The sequence below is a fragment of the Hippoglossus hippoglossus genome, chromosome 11 (genome assembly GCF_009819705.1).
Source record: "Hippoglossus hippoglossus isolate fHipHip1 chromosome 11, fHipHip1.pri, whole genome shotgun sequence".
Lineage (NCBI taxonomy): Eukaryota > Metazoa > Chordata > Actinopteri > Pleuronectiformes > Pleuronectidae > Hippoglossus > Hippoglossus hippoglossus.
Genome location: NC_047161.1, coordinates 11,507,385 through 11,527,543, shown reverse-complemented (window position 1 = coordinate 11,527,543; position 20,159 = coordinate 11,507,385). Strand labels below are relative to the sequence as shown.

General features: G+C 42.0%; 3 protein-coding genes across 4 annotated transcripts in view; 1 reads left to right on the top strand and 2 right to left on the bottom strand.

Moving 5' to 3' along the window:
• rapgef5a (Rap guanine nucleotide exchange factor (GEF) 5a) overlaps positions 1 to 600 on the bottom strand; it is a 42,854-nt gene extending 42,254 nt beyond the window's left edge. Inside the window, exon 1 of one of the 2 annotated variants that reach the window (XM_034599745.1) lies at positions 244 to 600. In XM_034599745.1, coding sequence (XP_034455636.1) covers positions 244 to 387 — 144 coding nt within the window. In that variant the 5' untranslated portion in view covers positions 388 to 600. The remainder of the gene's footprint in view (positions 1 to 243) is intronic. The other variant, XM_034599744.1, reaches the window with a different exon arrangement.
• Positions 601 to 12,794: 12,194 nt separating this feature from the next.
• On the top strand, positions 12,795 to 14,957 carry LOC117770770 (interleukin-6-like). The gene is made up of 5 exons (XM_034600472.1): positions 12,795 to 13,018; positions 13,101 to 13,294; positions 13,411 to 13,509; positions 13,607 to 13,750; positions 14,357 to 14,957. Exons 1-5 carry the CDS (start codon positions 13,003 to 13,005, stop codon positions 14,582 to 14,584), a joined length of 681 nt encoding a protein of 226 aa, XP_034456363.1. The 5' UTR covers positions 12,795 to 13,002; the 3' UTR covers positions 14,585 to 14,957.
• A 1,930-nt stretch (positions 14,958 to 16,887) lies between these two features.
• tomm7 (translocase of outer mitochondrial membrane 7 homolog (yeast)) lies at positions 16,888 to 19,944 on the bottom strand. Its single transcript, XM_034600473.1, has 3 exons — positions 19,774 to 19,944; positions 17,615 to 17,663; positions 16,888 to 17,309 (listed from the first exon to the last, which is right to left on the bottom strand). The coding sequence occupies exons 1-3, from the start codon at positions 19,874 to 19,876 to the stop codon at positions 17,294 to 17,296; spliced, it is 168 nt and encodes a 55-aa protein (XP_034456364.1). The 5' UTR covers positions 19,877 to 19,944; the 3' UTR covers positions 16,888 to 17,293.
• Positions 19,945 to 20,159: the final 215 nt, after the last annotated feature.

Genomic DNA, 20,159 nt, shown 5'->3' with positions numbered 1-20,159 from the left:
TCAACAGCAGCTCACATTATTATGGATGTAGCTTGCGGGCGCGTGTACGTACACACACACACGTACACGAACACACGCACTCTGCGACAGTTGTAAGCTCCTGAAAACACCTGAGTCGTGACGAGGTTATGAAACAGCCTGGGAGCACCGCGCGGTGTCGGCAACAGAGAAATCAAACGGTGGCTCGGGTTCGTGTCACATGAAACACGGAAGGACGCTGATCGCTCCGTGTGGAATACTCACGCTCTTTTTCCGCAGGTGCAGTCCGTGCTTGAGTAGCCCCGGCAGGTCCCGGATTTTGTGCCTGAGCTGAGCCTGGTCCCGTGCGCTCCGGTTCCAGCGCAAGCCCGCGAGCAAGCCGTCCTCTGCGGGCTCAGAATCCTCCATGGCTGCTTCTCCCGTCTCCTTGTCCTCGAGCTGCCTGTCCCCCGGTTCCCGGTGCCTACTGTCTCCTCACGAGGAGGCGCACTGCCGCTCGCTCGCCATTTCCCCCCGCCTCGCGCGCGCACACTCGTCCGCGACCTGCATCTGCGACCGACCCGCTGAGTGTGTTCCGCAGCACGCGACGCTGCTGCTGCTGCTCCACCCAACGGCTCGCGCGACCTACTAGTGCCAGGTGTGTGAGAGAGAGAGTGTGCGTGTGTGTGTGCGCGCGCGTGCCAATTTTTGGTATAATACATCACTGTGAGGACCTTTTGGTTGGTCCTCACAAATTCAATGGACTGTTTGAGGGTTAAGACCTAGGTTTAGGTTAGGGTTAGGTTAGAATTAGGTTTCTAAGGTTTAGGTTAGGGTTAGGGTTAGGTTTAGGTTTAGGTTTAGGGTAGGGTTAGGGTTAGGGTTAAGCATTTAGTTATGTTGGTTAGGGCTCGGGAATGCATTATGTCAATGAGTGACCTCACAACTATAGAGAGGTGTGTGTGTGTGTGCGTGTGTGTGTGTGTGTCACAGGTGCATAGAAACATTGCATTACTTCCACCTCTCACTTCTCTGACCAGTCCGACAGAAGAATAACACATTTAAAAGAAACCGTCATATTTTCTGTGTTGTGTTGTTGAGCTGCAGCAGACATGACAGCGTCACCTCACCGTTGGTTTGTGTCACTACATGTACAATTAATACAATAGAGGGAGGATAGTTAGGAGGAGTAATAGTGTTTGGGGGAAGGGAGAAGAGAAACACGCACAAGGTACCCGGTAAAGCTGCGTCGCCACATTACCTGGATCGAATTTCCATAGGTAAACAAAGAGCAGCCTGTGTGTGTGTACACTCCTAGGCCCGTTTTCAACTTGTAAGCAATGTTTAGTCCTGCCTGTGTGAAAATGCTGCAACATGAGAGGCTTTAAACCCCAGCACCTCTGTGGGTTGATGAATATGAGACGAGTCCTGTCATGTGGCTTCCCCCCACATGACAGGATCATTTTCATAATGATAAAAGTCATCCTTTTAAAATATTCCCCTTCCTTGTACACTTCCTTCTATACGTTTGCGTAACACAAAGGTAGTAGTGTGTGCCAATATGTGCTTCTTAAAGGTACATCCGCATCATATATGTTGGTCAGTGAGTTAGATTATAGATGATGTTATTCTCTAAAGTGGCAGAGGAAAAGAGAGGAGGTGTAGCACCGTGTACCGTGCATGCATCCACACATAGCTCAAAGAGGACTAACTCTTCCTTGAGGGTAAAGAAATGCTTTGATGTTTTTAAATTAAAGGTTCATTGTGTAGGATTTAGTGACATCTAGTGGTGAAGTTGCATGTTGCAGCTGAATACCCCTCACCTCACTCTCCCCTTCCAAACACGGAGAACCTAATGGTAGCCTTCAGTTGACATAGAAACTGAAGACATGACAATTCTTTTAATTAAGGTGATCACACACTAGTGAAAACATCACTAGGATTATTTTGTATTCAATATCTGCCAATAGATCTTACACACTGAACCTTTAAGTCATCATACCATTAGAGGAAATAACACTTAAATAGCAGTAGTTAATGCTACTGGTATTCATTGAGTCACATTTGATCCTGAAGGAGAGAGGTGAAAGTGTAGAACATAGAAAAGATGGACGACATGTGGGATAGTGGGAGGAAGTGGAGAGTGTCTTTCATCTTTATATACAGTCTATATTTAAGAAACAATGGTGCCACAGCTCAGGAGAAACGGCATTGTCATTCCAGCGGTAAAACATAAGTGGTGGTTGCCATGGTGTTGGGCTCTCTCAACCTGCTGGTGTTGCCATATTTAACAACACCGCCTTAGCTCCAGTGGTGGTAGATCACTAAGTTGCAGAGACTGAAACTGTGTTTCAAACCTGCTAACGGCATCTGCATGCTGATAGTTCACCAAGAAAATATCTTTTTTGTGTTGTTCTGTCAGGGCAGCTTGTTTTTGTACAGTTTTGACTATTCAGAGACAAATAAAGTTTCTCATCAATATTTTACTCTGGCTGCACCTCCAAATGGCAGAGCAGCTCAGGTTAAAGTTGAACAAATATGTAACTTCAGGTATCTGCACCACTGACGTCCAAGCACACAAGGAGGAAGCGTGCAAAAAGCGGTTATATAACTAGAAGACTGCACCATTAGTCACATTTTGTTTATCTAATTTGTTGTCAACTTTCAAGTATCTGTATTGATATCAGCTTCAGAAATATTAATAAAATGGGAAATTGAGCTCAGTAGAAGAGAGGTAACCATAAACTGAGTAGGTAATCAAACCATGCTGCATCTGTACAGGGTGACCCAAGAGGAACGTTTCAATGAGGTCAAACGTTTCTTGTGTCACACAAATCAAGCAAGGTGATATGTTATTTCCTACTACTTTGATAGGAAATCACAATATATAATTTTGCTCAGCAATACTCTCTCACTACAATACTTAGGTCTGCACCAAATTTAAAGCGTCGTACAAAACCATGCTTTTTCATTCTGTACCATCTTTGTGTCCTAATGAGCAGCCAGGGAGTCATGGGACAAAAAGAAATTCACCCAGGCTTGTTAAAGGGCCACAGCTCACTTAGGAGGTTGTTGTAAATGCATTAAATTTGATTAAAGAATTAAGCTAGTATGTGAAAGAGAATTAATTTGAATTCAGTAGATCCAAGAGGATCTGAGCCTGATACTCCAGATGACTCAAAGCTGTGCAGAGTGCAGCTGGAGTGCACTGGGTTCAGTTGTATAAGTCAAATGTCGAGCCTGCTTTTCTGATAGGACGTGTAATCTGGGATAATTGGCCCCTTTCAGGGACTCAGATTATACCAACAGCTTCGCCGTCAGACATAATGGACCAGTATGCTGCACATACAGTTCTACAGCTGAGTAACACACACACACACACACACACACACACACACACACACACACACACACACACCAAAAAGCTCTTTATTGTGATCAAACGCTCGCTGTAACATTTAATACATTCACACATTAAAGCCGAGTGGGCTCCTGAATCCAGACGTTAACAAGGGAAAAGAACAGTGATGAACACTGACACACAATTGTGCCTTATTTTCCCTCACGCAGTCGAGATGAAAATGCATGGAAGTGCTCCTCTACACGGACCTTTTAACTCTGCCTGTAATCACTTTGTTTCAGTCAACACCATGCAGCTGCTGCTGTTGACTTGCCTTTTGTTTGAGCTGTCAGATCGAGATGCACGACAGTAGAAATACATTTAATTGAGGATGGCACAATGTTTACAGGTTTGCTCGACTAACATTGTTTTCTATGGCTTTAGATCTTTGATTCAAAACGATATTTAGAGTCTTGCAGTGGCCTCGCTGTCAATAACTGATGTATTGTGTTAGCAACTGGAATACAGTGAACAAACAGAAACAGACAGAAACACCACAACACAACACGAAGTAAAAAATTCAGCTAATTAGCTTTTTCAGGACTGTGTGGGTCCTCTGAATTGATCCGATTTGACAAGAAGTCCTTTCAGCATGTAAAAAAACAGATCCTGATTGGTGGATGGAAATGCATGACGACTTCAAAACGCAGAAAACTCTCATGTGAAATAACCCAAACTGCTCTAACTGTGGCACAAAATAGAGATATAGTGTAAGTACCTCATTGCTACCAGGCAATGCTACCTGTGCTATAAATCACAATTACAGAGAGTCTAAGGTCAGCCGCCCCTTTTCAGATTATCCTTCAGATAGCTGCCTTCTGAGATTTTGGATACAAGGCTGAAGCAGAAGCTGTGAAACAACTCAAACAGCAAAACTAGATCTCTGTGAAGATTTTGCACACAGTAAAATAGACAAAGGCACTGTACAATTTAATATGTGTCCTGCAAAGTTACACAGTGCTTATGTCTGTCACCCAATGATTTGAGTGAAGCCAAAACACCTGGATCGTCCCCTGGTGGCGGGCTGCAGTATGGGTAGTAAACCCGGCCTCCTCCATGTAAGCTGCTGGGACATGGATCAAACTAAAAAGTCAAAGTACAATTTTTTTCCTATAATGTTAGGTAGGTCTTATCACACTGATGTATATTTAAGTATTCATGTTTCTGCTAAGTTTGGTTTTAGTTATTTGATGCTTTATTAATGAACTGAGACATCATGATTGACAGCTGAGACTGACTCGTGATTGGTTAAGCGTTTGTATTTTTTTCTGGATGATGGGAGGACGTGTCTCCACTTCCTACTTCCTAAGTATTATAATCAGCATGCAAAGGACTTCATTGAGGAGTTTGCATCAAGCACACGACCTTAAACTTCAATGGCTCCTCAGTAAAAACGAAAGAAGAAGCAAGCTTTGTATTTAGACTCAAAGCACGAGTAGCCATCTGAAAAGGAGGAAGCGAGTTAAACAGTCAGTGTTTGCTGAATCGCTGAAGAGGCAAAAGAAGAAAAGGGGACTTTAGGCTTTCTTGTGCCGCGTCTGGAGGATGATGAAATATGCTGCTCTGTCTCTGGGGACCACAGAGACCAGCCACTGATACATGCACACACAGCAAAATCAAACAAAACCCATCCCAGCGCAGTTTTTGAATGAATGAGCCCCACATAGTAATGCATATACAGTACTATACAGTACAGCAGGGTGACAGGATGGCGTGCAGGCGAAATGAATGGATTATAGGGGGAGGGGAGGAGATGGGGAAAGAAGGAGCAAGAGGAACAAGAAGGCCAAACAGGGAGAAGGAGCGATGGTAAACCAATTACCATAGGTCTGAAGAAATTCTTTCATCCTAAAACTGTCAGCACGCATGCAAATATCAAACATTTATCTTTTTTTCTCCTATTCTGCCTCTCTCCTGCATACAAATAAAGCCCCCTCACACACACACACGCTGGTCAGTCATCTCGCTTTATCACTCACTCGCACACATTTTCAGAGCTCTCTTCAAACAAATGCACTCTCGATTAAATATTGAAGAGAGCCTGTGGCAAACCGAGCGGAGATACAGTTCCTCTCGTCTCATATGGAGTCTCCTCGTCCGTGGAAGAGGAGGGAAGCACCAAAGGAAAGGAGAAAGGAGGAGGCCGCCGAGAACAGGGCGGCCTGAGAAGAAGGCACACCAGGGAAGGGGAGGATGAGGAGGAGTGTGTGTGTGTAGGGGGGGCGGGGGTTGCGAGGAGCGATGAGAAAATAAGGCAGTGATAAAACGGCCGAGGATGAAAAATAGAGCAGGACTAAGAATGGAAGGAAAAGAGAACAGAGGACTGAAGCGAGAAACTAGAAGCTGGATACACATTTAGGTAACTGCACCTCCTGCCCTCTTGACCGAGAGTGTCCTGGAAATACTGAACGCATTACAATATTAAATAATAATTGCACAATACAACACTCGTCAATAAAAATGTTCCCATATTGATTTATTAAGGGAACTGGTGGTGTGGTGGTTTGCACTTTCGCCTCACAGCAAGAAGGTTCTGTATTTGACAGCTGCCTTTCTGTTTCGAGTTTTCATCTTCTCCATGTGTCTGTGTGGGTTTTCTCTGGGTACTCCAGCTTCCCCCCCCCCCAGTCCAAACACATGCATCGTAGGTTAAACACACTCTTTATTTCCCATAAGTGGGAATGTGATTGTCAAATGATTGTTTGTCTCTGTATGTTGGTCCATGTGATCAGATGGGACCTGTCCAGGGTGCACCCCGCCTCTTGCCCAATGTCAGCTGGGTTCGGTGCCAGTCTCCACCACAACCCTCAAAGGATAGATAATGGAAAGATGGATTAATGTATTCATTCTATAAATACATAAACTAAATTGTACTTAATTATTTGGTATTTGAATAGGGTGATAAAAAGGATGAGTTATAAAAGTAATCTACAAATTAACTAGTATGGCCCTCAGTAGAGCTCATACCCCCACCAAGGCCTAACAGTCACTTTAACTTCAATCACTTCTTCCCTGACCAATACTGCATCCTTTCACCAAGTTTCATGGAAATGTGTTAAGCTGTTTTTTCGGTAATCTTGAAAAAACAAAAACTACAAACATACAAAACAGGGTGTGGCAAGAGTAGATATGAATCCATTATTAAAGAGAGGGACTATACACAACTGCTTGTAGACATTGTCATTATTAGTATGTTGTATGTTAAGATTTTAGTTTGTATAGTTCAAAGCACAGCATTACAGCCGAACATGGTTATATGTTATAAGTTAAACAAAATCCTGTGAACCTAAAATAAAGGACACAGGAGCTTGGATTTTTATACTTTTAGACTCCAGGCCAATGTTGATATTACAGCTGAGGCAATTAAAAAGCCATTAGATGATAAATATTTCACACAGTAATTCATACATTGCACACGGAAGTAAAACTCATATAATTGCAAACTCAAGTGCAAACACATACCTCCATGCCGACAGAGGCCCTCGAGCAATTTTCAGTCAACGTGACGGCTGATGTATTATTGCTGTGGTGCGTGGGCAAAGCACTGAACTGTCTTTCCATTCTGCTGCCTCAGGATGTCCTTTCCTTTCCAGGGAACATTTGTCATCAAAGCTGCTGCGTGAGCGCCATCTAGCAGCAGCCCCAGTGTACTGCAGACTTTAGGAGTTAATATTTCAACTACAGAGTAGGATGTGAATACTGTTCATAAAAAAATTGCTTCTTGATTACAGGACACATCTAAATGTGTTCACACTTCTGAATGAGAGTTATAAACTCCTTATCCTTATTAATACTATGAAACATATGTTTATATTTTGAAGGTGCACAAGTTCAATTTACAGTTGACTATACACAATAACATAAGAAGCCGACAAAACATCATTTTTGAATTGCAACCCCAGCATGCTAATGATCTCAACGTATTATCAAAAGAAAATGAAAAACGAAAATAAAACAAAATAAAATAAGCCCAACTTTTTGCTTTTCTAATGACACACATATACTTGTTATCTCACATATATTTATTCTATATATGGGTTGGGCAATTCCGTATTCTGGGAGATGACTACAAGTTATTTATACTGAGTTATGAATATGTTTCACTTCTCTGGTTGTATTAGACACTTGTGGTTGCCTCAGTGAATAGGACTGCTTAATGGAATGTTTGGAATTTCATATTTTTTGCATCAGCATGGTAAAGTACCTAATTTTGTCAAGTTTCATCAAAGTTACTGCATTGGTCAAAAACAGACATTCCCATCTGGTTCTTACTATAAGTGGTTTCTCAACTAGAATCAACTAACAGTGATAAAAGGGATATTAGGGTTTGGGTTTAATCCTCTGCTCCTCACGTCCAAGTGACATATGAGTTCTACAGCTCATGATTAGACAGATGCTTGGTGATGTAATGTTTCCCATATAAAATACAAAACTGAATTATACCCTGTATGCACATGTACATTAATATCTAGCTTCTTCCTAAAATCAATAAACTATGCTCAGGATTTAACACAACCTCAAATGGAAAGAATGTAAAATATCATAACACCACTGTGTTAATTCAAAACAAATGAATGTGAAACTCATGAAAAAAAACGGACCCTCATTTTCCACGAATCTGAGTTTCACTGATAATGAAAGCTGAACTGGAGGATCTGAATCATTCAGACTCCGGATTCTCTCGACTCTATACAGGCTGTGAGAAACATGGGGCTGTCAACGGACAGACTCGGAGGTTACAGGGAAAAGCCGAGTGGAAAGTTTGAGCTATAACGTAAGTGATGCAAGCAAATAGAAATATAAAGGGAAGTGAAGCTTTGTGATTACTTTAATGTACGTGCACATGCATACAAATCCTAGAAGTGAAAGCAGGGAGTAAAAGCATGAAAATAGAAGGGGAGGAACAAAAACTAATGAGGAAGTCTGGACGAGCTGCTGAAAATATGCTGAATAACGTTTCTGATGATAAAACAAGCTCCTCTGCCACCAGGAACCGGACTGAAGTAAAGCAGTGCATTGGCATATGAATTTTATATTTGACATCTTAGCTCCTATGACTTGTAATGTCAGTCGCATTTTTCGGATGGGTACCAGCATTCATATATATTTGTGTTTCAGGCTGTCTGGACTTGAGGCCTTTGACACCGGGGCCGATTTTTCCTTCCACAGAAACCGAGAGATGAAGGAAATTGAGCAACTTTGACAAATCCTTCTGAGAATTTAGGTTTCACTCACTCTCTGAGAGGATATTTAGAGTGCATGCTCTCCATAGTGTGTTCTCTCCATTTGTCTTCTCTATTATAAAGAAGTCTGTCAAAACGCTACATTTGTTTTTTTACAGGCTTCAACATGGAAACGACACTCAAATACGTTTAGTTCAATTAGGACGTATAATACGTTTTCCGATATATTCCATATTTTCTGCAATCTTCCACTTTTTGTCAGAATTGTTAATCCGAATAAAATAAAGGTTCAAATCAAACTATTTCAGCATACCTACATTTAGGGTCTCTATTTTGGCTTTAAACGGATCATAATTCTTTCAGGTATTAAACTTACATTAAGCTTTTTGATATCTTAAAGGGGACATAGCATGCCCATTTTACCACAAGTTGATATGGTTCCTTGGGGTCTTAATGAAATGTCTGTAACATACTTTGGTCAAAATACCACAAGGATCATTTAAAACAGCACCCTTTTTACCCTGTCTAAAACAGCCCTCCACAGAGTGACCTGTTTTGAGTGCCTGTTCCTTTAAATGCTAGTGAGCCAGCTCCCCCCTCCCCCCTCTCCCCCCATGATTTTAAACAATATAAATTACATATTTTATATGATATAAATTATCAAATATGCATCCCATACTTTGTATTCCCCTTCTGTTGTCCTGGAGTTTTAATTTTCCCAATCACATAATTAAATGTCCCCCTCTGCCCATCCACTACAAGCACACAAGCAGATAGACAGAGAGAGAAAGAGAGGGGTGGGGGGGGGGCTATGAAGACCATCATTTACCCCCGAACCCCGACATTCAACGGGTACAACAAGCGGAGAAAGCAGAATCGCGGGCTGACCAGCGCGGAGAAATGCACGTCCCGTGTGAACAGCCAGGCGGCTGCGCGCTTGAGAACGGCGCTGCGCTGCCTCGCAGCCTCGCTGCGTCCGGTGTACCCCGGCGTAACGAGTGTGGGGGCTCTGTGTGTTTGTGCCAGTGTTACAGTAGTGCTGAACACTGCGGAAGTCTTCCACACTGCTGGCTGTGTGGCGTTGACACAAATTCCAGCTCACGCATGGGAGAGCGAGCGGTCGCGCCCGAGCAACTGCTGCAGCCTCCCAGTCCCAACGATCCAGACAAATGCCACATGTGAGTGAATCGCGGGCTGACCAGCGCGGAAAAATGCGTGTCCCGTGTGAACAGCCAGGCGGCTGTGCGCTTGGGAACGGCGCTGCGCTGCCTCGCAGCCTCGCAGCCTCGCAGCCTCGCTGCGTCCGGTGTAAACCCGGCGTAACAAGTGTGGGGGGGCGGGGGGGATGAGGTGGGGGGTGGGCCAAGGCCATGTAGGGAGACTTCCAGTGTATTGTTACGACACAATACACAGGAAGCTCATTCCAGTCACTCAAGCATGACGTTTCTGACTTAGAGGAACCATAACAAAACGCGCGAGTGTTTTTTTTCCAGAGTTTTTGGGTTGGTAGACATGCCAGATACCCACATTAACGTGTAGAAGCACTAACAAAGTGGAATTTGCATGCTATGTCCCCTTTAAATAGTTTTTGAATCATCACAGTTTAAGCTTTTTTGTTCTGACAGTCGCCTCAGGCCAGCTGCCGAGGGGAGCTACCCGCCACCTTTTTGCCGCACGCCGAGGCCCCGCGCCTCAGGCTAGCTGCCGAGGGGAAGGCCGCTAATTGCCACCAACTGACGCCAATCCTCAAGCTAACACATGAGATATGATTGCAGGCTGGGAAAATATTCGCAAACATCATTTTACAAGCTCAAAATAATAAGGACCCTTGTTTGACTCTATACACAGTATATATTCTTCCTTCTGTTCCTCTTTTACTGTCCGAACTCTTCACACTATTCTGACAGCCTTTTTCATACAGATTCCGTAATTCAGTTTAGGGTCAAGCCTCTGACTTCTCAGTAGAGATCGAATTTTGGGCCTGGTGGAGTAGGAAGATAATGGCACATCCACTCTGGTATCTCACAAAGAAGAGAAGACCCCCACATTCCGTTCACCATGCAAAACCAACATCACCCCTTTTTAAAACTTAATTAGCCACGTTGTGGAGCGTCATGGTGTATCATTCTGCCCACTCTCTTCTGTTAGGAAGCACATTGAAATGTTTTTCTTTTGTAAGACTAGATGTTTTCACTGTGTGTCAGACAGTGATGAACAACACAGGGGCCTCTCATTATCTCTTGTCTCCTGTTCACCCTGGGGAGGAGTGCTACCATGTGACTTCACCTCCACTCTACAAAAGTCTGTCTACTATCACAGCAGGGAGAGGATTCCAGGAAAGAGAGGGGGGGGGGGATACATGGTGGTAAATGGTACAGTATTGCTCTTCCTCAATCGAGGAATTTGTAAAGCACATTACATACAGAGGCAGACACAAAAAACATGGAGAACATTAAACAAAAAATGCAGAAAATACATATTGATACTCCACACCAATAAAATTACACACAGCACATATATGAAATTACTCTCACTAAGGTACACACACACACACACACACACACACACACACACACACACACACACACACACACACACACACACACACACACACACACACACACACTGAACTACCAAAAGAGTAAAAATAAATCTCATAAGGTTCCTTTTAAAAGAAGATACAGTTGCAGCACAACTCAGGTCATCAGGCCGGTTGTTCCAGAAAAGGACCATAGTGACTAAATTAACCTTTCAGTCCTTTGAGATGATGTGTGATATCAGGCTGGCTGATATTACACATGTAGGTGAATGAAATACTTTATGATTTCATTTCGCAAACAACTCGAATGCTGTTAACTGTTAATTTGGATTAAGATTAATTAGAAACCCAGACAGCAAACGGATGGTGGCCACTTCAGGCAATGATGTGGCATTTCTGGCCTTCTTATGGCCCAGATAAAATGGATGTGAGCCCACTTGTGAAATGTGGTCCGAATATACCACAACACATTTTTTTGTGGCAAACATGCGGTGGTCAGGTGTAATTTGAGTTGAACCTAAAGGGGCCCATAAGGGTAAATGGTGAATATGGCCCGGAAAGAACAAAACAAACACGGGCCACCTTTGGTTGACATCCAGTATTGCTATGGCTTACTTGTGGCATCGTTCCACGCAGCATTTGGGCTGAATGGGGGATGTGGGCAAAATCTGGGCCAAACCAATTTTGCTATGTGGGAAAGAAATGTCCATCAAGTAGTGTCCTGGAATAACGTCTTGTCTGGGGTATCGTAACTGTTTGCAAAGCACCAGGCACAATGTAAAAAGCATCACAAGCTGACGGAGAAATGTGAGTTATTAGTGTTGAAAAAAAAATGTGTATGTGAGCAAAAATGTCTCAAGACATCATAAGAGACTCAGCACTTTTGAACAATACTCTTACTCCACCCTGACCTATGATGTCAATCATTCATTGAGTCTCAGCACTTTTTCTTTTCTTGGTAAATGAGAAATGACCTACAATATCTATTTGTTTTGTTTTCATTACATCCATCTATCAAGCTCACACACGGGAAAGTCCTGTATCTTGAATAATATAAGAACAGGGACAGACACAGATCGTCACTGTGAAGAGACAAGAAAATCCCTGATTGACCCAAAACATGCAATAATTACATCTCTATAAATATGTGTTTTTAAAATACACACACAAGTGTTTCTAATCCTGGAGAGGAAAGTATCAAGGAAACACACGGGAAAAGCCATCCCCCAATTTGTTAGTGAAATGAAAAATCCACTTCTTCTTTTTCTCATCAATCTACCCAGACTTCTCTATCACACGCCACTGGAATTATACGATATGCAAATGTATAGTTTTTAGTGAATCCCCCCAACCCACCCAGAATTATGTCATTGCTGACACTGCATGTGTGTGTGTGTGCGTGGGAACTTGTACAGATGTCTTTGTGAGGACATTTTGGGTCCTAACCTGGAAAACACAAACAAAGTCGGTCCAAAACAATGAAGTGGTGAACTGTGATGGCTGAGCTGAGAGAGACTTGACTTTAGGTTTAGGTTAGAGTTAGGAAAAGGGTGAGAGAGAGAGAGAGAGAGAGAGAGAGAGAGAGAGAGAGAGAGAGAGAGAGAGAGAGAGAGATATTATATTATATTATAATAATAATTACGTATTCAACACTTACATCCCTTAATTTTAATGAGTGAGAAATAGGTTGGGGTTAGTTTGAATCCCTGCTCCCTCTGGTCATTTGAAGATGAACACCATCTTCATTAAACTCACCATCTACCTCTGACGTGTGCTCGACCGGATGCTTGACACATACTTTTAATAAGTATTGGGAAATCCCTGCAGTCTGCAGAATATAAAATGACAGCCCGTGGCAAAGACAGGGCAACTCCTTCTTCTCTGAGAGCATCAACTCAAGAAGTGCCTCCCAGCAGCACCACATGGCTTCCAAACACAGTAAGAGATCCGCTGCGTGCACTTCCTGCATTTCTTCCTCTTTCCAATTACTCACTCATTCACGCTCTTCCTCTCTGCACAGATGCCGACCTGCCCTGCGCAGCGATGCTGGCGGCTCTGCTGCTCTGCGCTCTCGGAGCTCCAGTCGAATTCCAGCCCACCGACAGTCCGGCAGGTGACTTTTCAGGTGAGGAGCAGGAGGTGACCCCTGACCTTTTAAGCGCCTCACCGATCTGGGGCTTGATCATCAGTGTAACCGCTCGCCACCAGCAAGAGGTAAGCTCTTTATCTTCCAGGAATTTCTTTGAACTCTGGTATTTTGCTGACATGTGTAAAGAAAGCTGCACTCCTGACCTCCATCGTGTTTCTCTTATCATCCTCCCCTTCATTAGTTTGAGGATGAATTCCAACAGGAAGTGAAATATCATTTTCTGGACCACTACAAAATCTCCTCACTGCCGGCAAACTGCCCCAGCGCCAACTTCAGCAAGGTAACACATCTCTTCCTCTTCTGTTACACTGAGTCAAACCATCAGGTGATGATGGGGGATTGTTTGACCACTGACTGATCTTTCCTCCTCTCTGCAGGAGGCTTGTCTCCACAGGTTGGGTGAAGGCCTGCACACCTACATGGTTCTTTTTAAGCACGTGGAGAAGGAGTACCCCAGCAGCCCCATCCTCTTGTACGCCAGATATCACGGTGGGGCCCTGATCGGCCTCATCAAAGAAAAGGTGCGTCTGACATGACCATAAATATTACACATTGAGTGAGCCCTGAACTTGTCTGTGTGGTATTGATTCACTTTTTCTTCTTCTCTATGATCAGTGCTGGAGGAAGTACTAACTCATTCTAAAAAGAGCACAAACGCACTGTACAAAGAAATACATGAGAAAGGTCAATATTTAAGTAAAAGCCTAATGTAGCGCAAAATATCAGGTGTAATGAAGGACTTATTGAGGACTAAGTTGTAATTTAAATCACTATGTATATGTTTGTGTAGCAATATGTTGCACATATTGTCTGAAACTCTATGTAGGTTTTCTATGTAATTCGCAATTTGTAAATGAATAAACTGGCAAATTAATGTAGTGAAGAAAAGAATACAACTTTTCCCTAAAGAATGGAAGGGATCAGAAGAATTAAGTGGCATTAAATGAAAAAACTTGCAAGATCTTAGTAAATGTACTCAGTAACATTCCCTCACTGGTTGATTTCATGAAGTTTTACCTTTGTTACTTCTGAGTAAATGTCTTCATTGTATTCTACCTTTGAACTGTCTGCTCCTGCATTACATCTTAGGTGTGTTATCATTGTATATTAACCCTTCTGCCTGACAGATGAGGAACCCTGGTCAGGTGACCGTCCCGACCAGCAGCCAGGAGCAGCAGCTGCTGCAGGACGTGGACAGCCCCAACACTTTCCAAAGGAAGATGACGGCACACAACATCCTGCGCCACCTCCACGACTTCCTCCGCAATGGCAGGGTGGCGATTCGTAAAAAAGAGATGCCCAAACAGAAGAGGAAGGACAACGGAATTATTGCTCCCATCCTTCCCTCTTACTAAATGATACAAAGATGAGCTTAATGAAAACATCAGAGATGAAGGAGCACGTCAGGGAAACTGCGCTCTTCTCAGAATCGTCACACACTGAAATGTTTTTTTAAGGAGGAATCATCAGAGATATAGTGGGTCTGCTCTATGGCAATCTACTGTCTGTGTTTGTGTGTTTAATATTGTGGGCCTGAGGGCTTTAATGTTTCACTATTACTTATTTAATCTATTTATACTTGATGAAAAATGTTATTTATTATTTACAGCTACTGGCACTGAAAACACAATTTGTACTTGACAGAATGATATTGAAATTCATTCATTTCTGGATTGTGACAAAAAGCATTGTTAAGAGTATTTATTAAATAAACTAAATTATTGTATCGTCTATAAGTATCATTTTTATTCCTTATGATTGTTATATAATTCATTTGTAAACTTAAGGCACCATTCACACAATTAAAATGCAATAAGCTGAGTTCTGAGCACCTGCCATCGCTACCAAACTTGCATGAATATTAAGAACATGCAGAAAATATATATATACACTACCGTTCAAAAGTTTGGGGTCACTTAGAAATGTCCTTATTTTTCAAAGAAAAGCACTGTTTTTCTCAATGAAGATAACATTAAATTAATCAGAAATACACTCTATACATTGTTAATGTGGTAAATGACTATTCTAGGTGGAAACGTCTGTTTTTTAATGAAATATCTACATAGGTGTATAGAGGCCCATTTCCAGTAACTATCACTCCAGTGTTCTAATGGTACATTGTGTTTGCTAATCGCCTTAGAAGACTAATGGATGATTAGAAAACCCTTGAAAACCCTTGTGCAATTATGTTAGCACAGCTGAAAACTGTTTTGCTGGTGAGAGAAGCTATAAAACTGGCCTTCCTTTGAGCTAGTATCTGGAGCATCACATTTCTGGGTTCGATTATACTCTCAAAATGGCCAGAAAAATAGAACTTTCATGTGAAACTTGCCAGTCTATTCTTGTTCTTAGAAATGAAGGCTATTCCATGCGAGAAATTGCGAAGAAACTGAAAATTCCCTACAACGGTGTGGACTACTCCCTTCAGAGAACAGCACAAACGGGCTCTAACCAGAGTAGAAAGAGAAGTGGGAGGCCCCGGTGCACAACTCAGCAAGAAGACAAGTATATTAGAGTCTCTAGTTTGAGAAATAGACGCCTCACAGGTCCTCAACTGGCAGCTTCTTTAAATGGTACCCGCAAAACGCCAGTGTCAACGTCTACAGTGAAGAGGCGACTCCGGGATGCTGGCCTTCTAGGCAGAGTGGCAAAGAAAAAGCCATATCTGAGACTGGCCAATAAAAAGAAAAGATTGATATGGGCAAAAGAACACAGACATTGGACAGAGGAAGATTGGGAAAAAGTGTTATGGACAGACGAATCAAAGTTTGAGGTGTTTGGATCACACAGAAGAACATTTGTGAGACGCAGAACAGGTGAAAAGATGCTGGAAGAGTGCCTGACGCCATCTGTCAAGCATGGTGGAGGTAATGTGATGGTCTGGGGCTGCTTTGGTGCTGGTAAAGTGGGAGATTTGTACAAGGTAAAAGGGATTTTAAATAAGGAAGGCTATCACTCCATTTTGCAACGCCATGCCATACCCTGTGGACAGCGCTTGATTGGAGCCAATTTCCTCCTACAACAGGACAATGACCCAAAGCACACCTCCAAATTATGCAAGAACTATTTAGGGAAGAAGCAGGCAGCTGGTATGCTGTCTGTAATGGAGTGGCCAGCGCAGTCATCAGATCTCAACCCCATTGAGCTGTTGTGGGAGCAGCTTGACCGTATGGTACGCAAGAAGTGCCCATCAAGCCAATCCAACTTGTGGGAGGTGCTTCAGGAAGCGTGGGGTGAAATTTCTACAGATTACCTCAACAAATTAACAGCTAGAATGCCAAAGGTCTGCAATGCTGTAATTGCTGCAAATGGAGCATTCTTTGACGAAAGCAAAGTTTGAACAACAAAGTTAATATTTCAAATAAAAACCATTATTTCTAACCTTGTCAATGTCTTGACTATATTTTCTATTCATTTTGCAACTCATTTGATAAATAAAAGTGTGAGTTTTCATGGAAAACACAAAATTGTCTGGGTGACCCCAAACTTTTGAACGGTAGTGTATATATATATAATTTGCATAGATAAGCAACTTTCTTCATTCCAACACTTAAGATGCATGAGTCTTATTTATATATTTCTAAATTTTGTGTGGAATTTCCAAACATAAAACCCTCAAACAAACTGCAACAATGAATGTTAACAAACAAATGTGTGAGTGACATTTTGTTGAGGATTTATTTTCATGAATTTTAAATTACAAATAAAAGAGGAAACACATGGAGTGGATGGTAAATCCAAACATTGGTGACACGCATTCAAAAACAATATCAACTGACATTCTGGTCAACACAGCTTCTTTCTTTTCAGGGACGCAGTTTTTTGATTCCATGTCGTTGATCCAAATATCTTCCATCTCTGCTGCCAACACGTTCCATACTTTTACTGTCAATATAACAGAGCCATACACAATATGGCCACAGGTGACGTTCATTCATCACTGCTCAGATATGAGGGTGAGTTATGAACAGGAAAGTGAAAAATAACGTCCATAATAAGTCCAACTCTGAGGTGGGTCACATGGTCTTGAAGAGGAGAAGGGATTGGCTCTGTGGAGATGTTCCTCAGCCCCATAGCAAACTAGAAAAGAAGGAAAGAACCAAAACGATTTAAGTAAAAACCTAAGAGGTTCCTAGACAGGTTACCTTCATTTTAAATGAATAACACACCAGAACTTATGAGGAGAAAACAAATCCCCTTGGAAATAAAAATGGTAAATCTGAAGTGGTTTAATAGTTTGTGTAAAATAAAAATATCAGCTAACAAGATCAGAAAATAGCAACATCCTCATAAGAACTAAATGTGCTGCAGAATTATTTCCCCAATTTGATTTGGTGCATTCCGACATTTACCCCAACTATTCCACTGCTCGGAAAAAGTATTACCTGAAGACTGTGGGCTCAGGCATTCCTGGATCTGCTCCACGTTTGAAACCTGCAAGTCAGAATTATAAAGAAAAATATAAGGATACGGTGATCATTGTGTACACAGTGAAAACAGAATCTACGCCTCTCAGGATTAAACATTATGGGTTAACAGCTAGTTGCAAGCATTAAGAATAGAAGATACATTGGTTTGGAGCAAAAATACACATGTACAATAAGTCCTTGTAGTAAAATTACTTTTCACAAATAAATTTGTGAAAATACATGTGCGCTGAAAATGATACACCGCAAATCCTTCCTTTACAATTAGGTGTGCGTTTTCCACTGCGAGTCATTACAGTTAAACAGCAGATTGTACAGTTTGAACCCTGGATAAACCCCCCCTAGTTTTAGGGGGGGCTTAGTTGCATCAAGGTGCTCCCACATTGTGGAATCCACCCTGCTGATCTCATTGAGTGCAAGGGTGAAATTACAGCTGAAATGTCATAAGCAGCTGTAGGTCATTCATGGGTTAAAAAATAGAGTGAACCATGATGCAACTGATTCTTAAGAAAAAGACATGAAGGAAATGCCAGAACATCAAGACAAATGACCATTAAGAAAACCAACAGGATTCACTTGAGATCAAGTGTAAAAAATATCCTCATCCTCACAGTAGAAAAACTGAAAACTAATGACTGATGTTTTTGATTAATTAATCTGAAAGTTTATTATGAATCATTCAACTGATCAGCTGCTGTGACGCCATTTCACTCATACTCTGCATTAAGTGTTGTTATTTAGATGGTGGCAACACAAGGTCAACATTCGTTCATTCAAAGACAAATCTGCTGAGTTGCAAGAGGGAAGAGTGTGTTTTTGAGAAAAGGGAAAGAGAGTGACGTCAGCGGTGTTTCCACAATGCTGAAGTCAGAGAAGATTCTCGCCCAATCTGTGACTCCACTGACTGAGCTCACACTGGCAAAGGATTCAATTTCCCCATCTGAGTCAAACCAAAACCTGCTAACTGTGCCCCAGAAGAGTGGCACTAACATCCAGAGCCCGAACTATCGATTGGTCAGTCAGACGATAAAAAAAAAAAAAATCTGCCGATATGAGCATTTCACTGACATGTCAGTATTGGCATTTATATTTGTTGATATGAAAACTTTGATTTTACAGAACAATACAGTTTTGTAATTTATGTTAGCATAAATATGTTTCTATTCTTAATCTCAGTAACATTCTTTATCATAAGGTTTGACAACGTCTTAGGAATCATTGTCGGTTCAAATATAAATATCAATATAGGAATTTACTACCTAATGTCAGTGTAGGAACATTTTTACTCAATAAAGTAAGTGCAATACTAGAATAATATTTTTTTCTTCTCTAGTATTAGTACAATAGTTTTATCCTCTAATATTTAGATCTGATTTTTTTTATTGGCTAATAGTAAGACTTTTTAACTCCCTAATATTAGTGTAAGATTTGTTTTTACTCTTTAATCTTAGTATCCGAATTTGGTCCCAAATACCAATATCAGATTTTCCTAATAATAATAATAATAATAATATTAGTAGTAGTAATATGGATTATTATCAGTATAGAAAGGTTTCCCTCTCTGATATCGTCATCAACATGGGCCCCATAAAACCCACATCAGTCTAAATTACATGCACACAGGACCAGACTGAAACCAAAGACCCGGGAATTACTCAAGGTCATCAACACTTTTACAAGACGGAGCACAAAACTGAGTGAAAACCCTGCATCCAAGATTAAACTAATGTAAATAACCACTGTAGATAATCACCAGTGGAGGAGGATTCATTGATTACAACACACCCAAGGAAACACAGTGCATGGCGTCCCTCCTTTCATCATCACTGACCACTGCAGTACTTTAACAGAGAGGAAGAGGAGGGGCTGTGAAGGTCTATTAAGAGTCAGAAATGAACAAATAAGGAAATAAAGATGATGCTTCAGAGGGCTTTGAATCCATGCTAACACCGCATCTAGCAGCTAACACCCACAAACTATCAGCAGATACTGTAGAGAACAGTATGTGGGCTACTAGCATGGAGGTCTGGCTAACAGGCTAAGGAAGCCGGGCTAGCGTTAGCGAGGCACGTCTCGTCAGCCCGCCGTCTCCCCGCGGCTAACGTTCGGATACTGACCGAGGTAGAGCACGGTGGGGATGAAGCCCCATCGGATGACGAACTGGCCGCACTGGAAGAGCTGCTGCAGTCGCTGTTTGGTCTCTTTGCTCATTTTCGCCATGTGTGTTTATCTCTGACAGCGAGGACGGCAAGGACGAGGAGCAGCAGGAAGTGACGTCAGAGGGAGCCGGCCCTGCTGCTCTGTCAGCTGTTCCGCCCGTAGGTCGCCATCTTGTGGAGAGACGTGAAACTGCGAGTGGTACTACAGGTTTAAAGTAAATAAATAAATAAAACCAGTCATCTCGCTTTTTTGTATTGTCTCATGTCGCTTTGACTATTTGTCATTATTCATTTTATATTTCATGTAAAGCCTTGTTGAAATGTGCTATAGCCTACAAATAAAC